Source organism: Babylonia areolata, chromosome 8 (assembly GCF_041734735.1).
Source record: "Babylonia areolata isolate BAREFJ2019XMU chromosome 8, ASM4173473v1, whole genome shotgun sequence".
In the NCBI taxonomy this organism is placed as follows: Eukaryota; Metazoa; Mollusca; class Gastropoda; order Neogastropoda; family Buccinidae; genus Babylonia; species Babylonia areolata.
In genome coordinates this window covers 49,181,091-49,186,900 of record NC_134883.1, presented here as the reverse complement: position 1 = coordinate 49,186,900, position 5,810 = coordinate 49,181,091, and the positions used below count along the sequence as shown (strand labels likewise).

Here is a 5,810-nt window from a genome sequence, read left to right as displayed (position 1 = left end):
ACTAGTTTTGTTGAAAACAGATGGATTTATTCCCCCTGTGTAAGGCCCTTAGTTTTGTTGAAAACGGATGGATTTATTCCCCCTGTGTAAGGCCCTTAGTTTTGTTGAAAACAGATGGATTTATTCCCCCTGTGTAAGGCCCTTAGTTTTGTTGAAAACGGATGGATTTAGTCCCTCTGTGTAAGGCCCTTAGTTTTGTTGAAAATGGATGGATTTAGTCCCTCTGTGCAAGGCCCTTAGTTTTGTTGAAAATGGATGGATTTATTCCCCCTGTGTAAGGCCCTGAGTTTTGTTGAAAACGGGTGGATTTATTCCCCCTGTGTAAGGCCCTGAGTTTTGTTGAAAACGGATGGATTTATTCCCCCTGTGTAAGGCCCTTAGTTTTGTTGAAAACAGATGGATTTATTCCCCCTGTGTAAGGCCCTTAGTTTTGTTGAAAACAGATGGATTTATTTCCCCTGTGTAAGGCCCTTAGTTTTGTTGAAAATGGATGGATTTATTCCCCATGTGTAAGGCCCTTAGTTTTGTTGGAAACGGATGGATTTATTTCCCCTGTGTAAGGCCCTTAGTTTTGTTGAAAACGGATTGATTTATTCCCCCTGTGTAAGGCCCTTAGTTTTGTTGAAAACGGATGGATTTATTTCCCCTGTGTAAGGCCCTTAGTTTTGTTGAAAACGGATGGATTTATTCCCCCTGTGTAAGGCCCTTAGTTTTGTTGAAAACAGATGGATTTATTTCCCCTGTGTAAGGCCCTTAGTTTTGTTGAAAACGGATGGATTTATTTCCCCTGTGTAAGGCCCTTAGTTTTGTTGAAAACAGATGGATTTATTTCCCCTGTGTAAGGCCCTTAGTTTTGTTGAAAACGGATGGATTTAGTCCCTCTGTGTAAGGCCCTTAGTTTTGTTGAAAACGGATGGATTTATTCCCCCTGTGTAAGGCCCTTAGTTTTGTTGACAACGGGTGGATTTATTCCCCCTGTGTAAGGCCCTGAGTTTTGTTGAAAACGGATGGATTTATACCCCATGTGTAAGGCCCTTAGTTTTGTTGAAAACGGATTGATTTATTCCCCCTGTGTAAGGCACTTAGTTTTGTTGAAAACGGATGGATTTATTCCCCCTGTGTAAGGCCCTTAGTTTTGTTGACAATGGATGGATTTATTCCCCCTGTGTAAGGCCCTTAGTTTTGTTGAAAACGGATGGATTTATTCCCCCTGTGTAAGGCCCTTAGTTTTGTTGACAACGGATGGATTTATTCCCCCTGTGTAAGGCCCTTAGTTTTGTTGAAAACGGATGGATTTATTCCCCCTGTGTAAGTCCCCCAGTTTGCTTGAAAACGGAGGGATTCATTCCCCTGTGTCAGTGAGGTGTTTTTTCATTTGTCGTGTTTGTGTTTGTACTAGACTGGTTTGCAGCCCTCATTTTTTAAAAGCAGTTGATCTCAACTTGATCCATTCACATTCACTACAGCTGATGTCTTCTCTGTTTGAGGTAGTTTGGAGTGGATTCACTGTTGAACACTTGAAGCTAAGTGACATTCGAAACCCAACAGGACCTGATAAAATAGAAAAAAAATGGACTCTTGTTTCTATAGACCTGATTCATTTTTGTGGTGGTTTTGTGATTTATTTTGATATATTGTACTATGAAATTAATTTTCAGCGTTTTCATACTTGAAAATCTTGTGATTGGATTTCCACTTCGTCCGTGCTTTTGGGCTTGATACGCTTATGACTGCTATTGTTCTTGGTTATTATTATTATTATTATGTTTTTCTTTTTCAGATGTTGCAAGGATTGCATAAGATTCGCCAGTCGTACCGAAAGCTGAGTGATGGTGTGACAGACAAATTGACAGTGACGGACAACACATACTCGGCTTTTTTAGGTGAGGCCTCTCAGTGTGAACTTTGACCTCTTGCTTTGTGTAAGTCGTGGTTCAGCTGAATGGGCATTACTTGTTAAATAAGTTCAGAGTTAACTGTTGATGAAGAGATGCATTGTTGATGCATTTGTGTGTGTTTTGTGTAACTGTATGTATGTATGTATGTATTATTTGTGTGTGTGTGTGTGTATTTGTATATGTGTATGTGTGTGTGTGTGTGAACCCTTTCATAGCTGACACATTTTGCTGTTGGCTATGCTGAAAACATCTCCAGAAAAAAAATGAGAAAACTGTACTGTCATCTCAGTTGTCATGTCTCCCAGACTATTGAAGATGATAATGTAAAACATGTGGGAGTGTATCTGTGTGAGTGCGTGTGTATGTGTGTGAGCATGTTTTGTGAATGTGTGTATGTTGTGTACATGCAGGTATGTATTTGTGTGTGTGTGTGTGTGTGTGTTAACCCTTTCTTGGCTGACACATTTTGCTGTTCTCTATGCTGAAAGCATTTCCCGATAAAAAGGAAAACTGTGCTTGTAATCTTAGTTCTGTTTTGCCTCCAAAACTATTGAATATAATAATGTAAATAGTGTGTGTGTTGGAGATAATAATGTAAAAAGTGTGTGTGTGCATCTGTGTGTGTGTATGTGTGTGTATTCTGTATGTTTGTGTGTATGTGTGTAAATGTTGTGTGTGTGTGTGTGTGTGTGTGTGTGTTCTTTCACAGTTGACACATTTTGCTGTTTTCTATGCTGGAAACATTTCCAGAAAAAAAAGAGGGAAAACTGTGCTTGTGATCTCAGTTCAGTGTTGTCTCCCAAACTGTTGAAGATGATAATGTAAAATTTGTGTGTATGTATGTATATATGTATGTGTTGTGTGTATGTGTGTGTTTATGTATGTGTGTGTATATGTGATGAATGTGTGTGTGTGTAATTGTATGTGTGTATGTGACAGCGGAGGCCGGGCAGACAGTGGTGAGCAGCCTGCAGGACTGCGTGGACATCCTGGAGACATCGGTGCAGCACGAACACTCCTCCATCTCCACCAGCCTCTGCTCCTCTATGCTGAGACTCTGACAACAGTGTTGATTCTCCGTGCTGAGACTGACGACAGTGTTGATTCTCCGTGCTGAGACTGACAAAGTGTTGATTCTCCGTGCTGAGACTGACAACAGTGTTGGTTCTCTGTGCTGAGACTGACGACAGTGTTGATTCTCCGTGCTGAGACTGACGACAGTGTTGGTTCTCTGTGCTGAGACTGTTGATTCTCTGTGCTAAGACTGTTGACAGTGTTGATTCTCTGTGCTGAGACTGACGACAGTGTTGATTCTCCGTGCTGAGACTGACGACAGTGTTGGTTCTCTGTGCTGAGACTGACGACAGTGTTGATTCTCCGTGCTGAGACTGTTGATTCTCTGTGCTGAGATTGACGACAGTTTTTTTTTTTTTTTTTTTTTAAAACATGTTGACTATTTAATCAGAGGCAGCATTACATAAGCACTGCTTCTTTTTATACTCACCAGTTGTAAAGCATGAACATAAAACTGTGCCATGAATCTCTAATTGGCGAGGACAGTATGGTTTTGGCCTTACTCCACTATTCCATAAAGAACTTTTTTCCCTACTTTTTCTCTTATTCCATTTTTTTTTCTCTCTTTCTTTTACATACAATGACCACTGTTCTAGAAAAAAGAAAATTACTACTTTTTATGCACAAAAACTGACCATAGCATGGGCCACACTCCACTATTATAACGAAACTTTCACTACTTTTTAAGCCAAAAAAAAAAAAAAATGACCAAAGCGTGGGCCACACTGCACTATTATAGTGACACATTTTACTACTTTTTAAGCAAAAAAACTGACCATGCCCTGGGCCACACTCCACTATTATAGTCGAACATTTTACTACTTTTTAAGCAAAAAAACTGACCATACCCTGGGCCACACTCCACTATTACAATTTTTTTTTTACTATTTAAGCAAAAAAAAACTGACCATAGCGTGGGCCACACTCCACTATTAAGTCTCAAACATTTTACTACTTTTTAAGCAAAAAAAAAACAACTTGACCATGCGCTGGGCCACACTCCAATATTATAGTCAAACATTTTACTACTTTTTAAGCAAAAAAACTGACCATACCTGGGCCACACTCCACTATTAAAACAATTTTTACCACGAAACTTTCACTATTTAAGCCAAAAAAAAAAAAAAAAAAATGACCATAGTGTGGGCCACACTGCACTATTATAGTGACACATTTTACTACTTTTTAAGCAAAAAAACTGACCATAGCCTGGGCCACACTCCACTATTATGTCAAACATTTTACTTTTTAAGCAAAAAAACTGACCATAGCGTGGGCCACACTCCACTATTATAGTCAAACATTTTACTACTTTTTAAGCAAAAAAACTGACCATACCCTGGGCCACACTCCACTATTAAAACACTTTTTTTTTTTTTTACTACTTTTTAAGCAAAAAAAAACTGACCATAGCGTGGGCCACACTCCACTATTAAGTCTCAAACATTTTACTACTTTTTAAGCAAAAAAAAAAAAAACTGACCATACCCTGGGCCACACTCCACTATTAACACAATTTTTACTACTTTTTAAGCAAAAAAAAAACTGACCATAGCCTGGGCCACACTCCACTATTCGTAGCGTGGGCCACACTCCACTATTAAAACACAATTTTTACTTTTTAACCAAAAAAAAAAAACTGACCATAGCCTGGGCCACTATTATAGTCAAACATTTTACTACTTTTTAAGCAAAAAAAAAAAAACTTGACCATGCGCTGGGCCACACTCCACTATTATAGTCAAACACAATTTTTTTTACTACTTTTTAAGCAAAAAAAAAAAACTGACCATAGCCTGGGTCACACTCCACTATTATAACGAAACTTTACTATTTTTTTGCACAAAAAAACTGACCATAGCGTGGGCCACACTCCACTATTAAAACACAATTTTTACTATTTTTTATTCACAAAAACTGAGCATAGCCTGAGCCACACTCCACTATTATAACAGAACATTGTACTACTTTCTATGCACTAAAACTTACCAATTTCTTGGGCCACACTCCACTATTTTTTTATTTTATTTTTTTTAAACTACTAAGTGCTTGTCATTCAGACAAGCCGATAAACCATGCACATAGCGCACACAAAAGAACTGACATCGAGGGTTGTCCCTGGTAGAAAAATCCCTATTGACAGTGAAACAAGTAACACTTGCACACAGAAAAAAGAAAAAAAAAACATGGCTGGCAGTGAACTGTGGTGACACACTCCACTATTAAAACACAATTTTTACTACTTTTTAAGCAAAAAAAATGACCATAGCCTGGGTCACACTCCACTATTATAACGAAACTTTTTCCTATTTTTTTACTAAATTCACACAGGCAAGTAGTGCAAGATTGCAGCTACCCACCCAGACTAACATGTACATTAATTCATACTGGAACAAGAAATCTGCGTTATATTGTTGCATTATGTGTGAATGCTGGAATTTTTGTATGTGGTTATGTGGAGAACACTGAATGTGCACTGTGTGTTGTACATGTGTGTGTATATATATACATGTAGGAACATGGTATGTGTGTATTTGCAGCATTCACCATTGTGCAGACGAGTTATGTTGTCATTTATGGGCATGTACATCATTAAGTATTTTTGTCATTGAGTCCCTCACCTCTCTATGTCTAGATATCTGTCTCATACACACACACCATATGACAAATTAGCTTGATGCCCTACAGAAAAATGAAAGAAAAACAAAGCTGTATGTAAATTAAAAAAAAAAAATCTTTGATGCAATAATGATAAATTCTAGTCATGTTTCTGGTTGTAGCAGTTAGGTCTTAAAAAAACAACAAAAGAAACTGTAGCACACCTTTGTACACAGCAGA

The 5,810-nt window shown here is 38.2% G+C and overlaps 1 protein-coding gene across 1 annotated transcript in view; it reads left to right on the top strand.

Moving 5' to 3' along the window:
* Positions 1-3,720, top strand: part of LOC143285220 (uncharacterized) — a 14,541-nt gene extending 10,821 nt beyond the window's left edge. The window contains exons 9-10 of the mRNA XM_076592467.1: positions 1,781-1,883; positions 2,838-3,720. Coding sequence (XP_076448582.1) covers positions 1,781-1,883; positions 2,838-2,959 — 225 coding nt within the window. The 3' untranslated portion in view covers positions 2,960-3,720. The remainder of the gene's footprint in view (positions 1-1,780; positions 1,884-2,837) is intronic.
* The last annotated feature ends 2,090 nt before the right edge of the window (positions 3,721-5,810 follow it).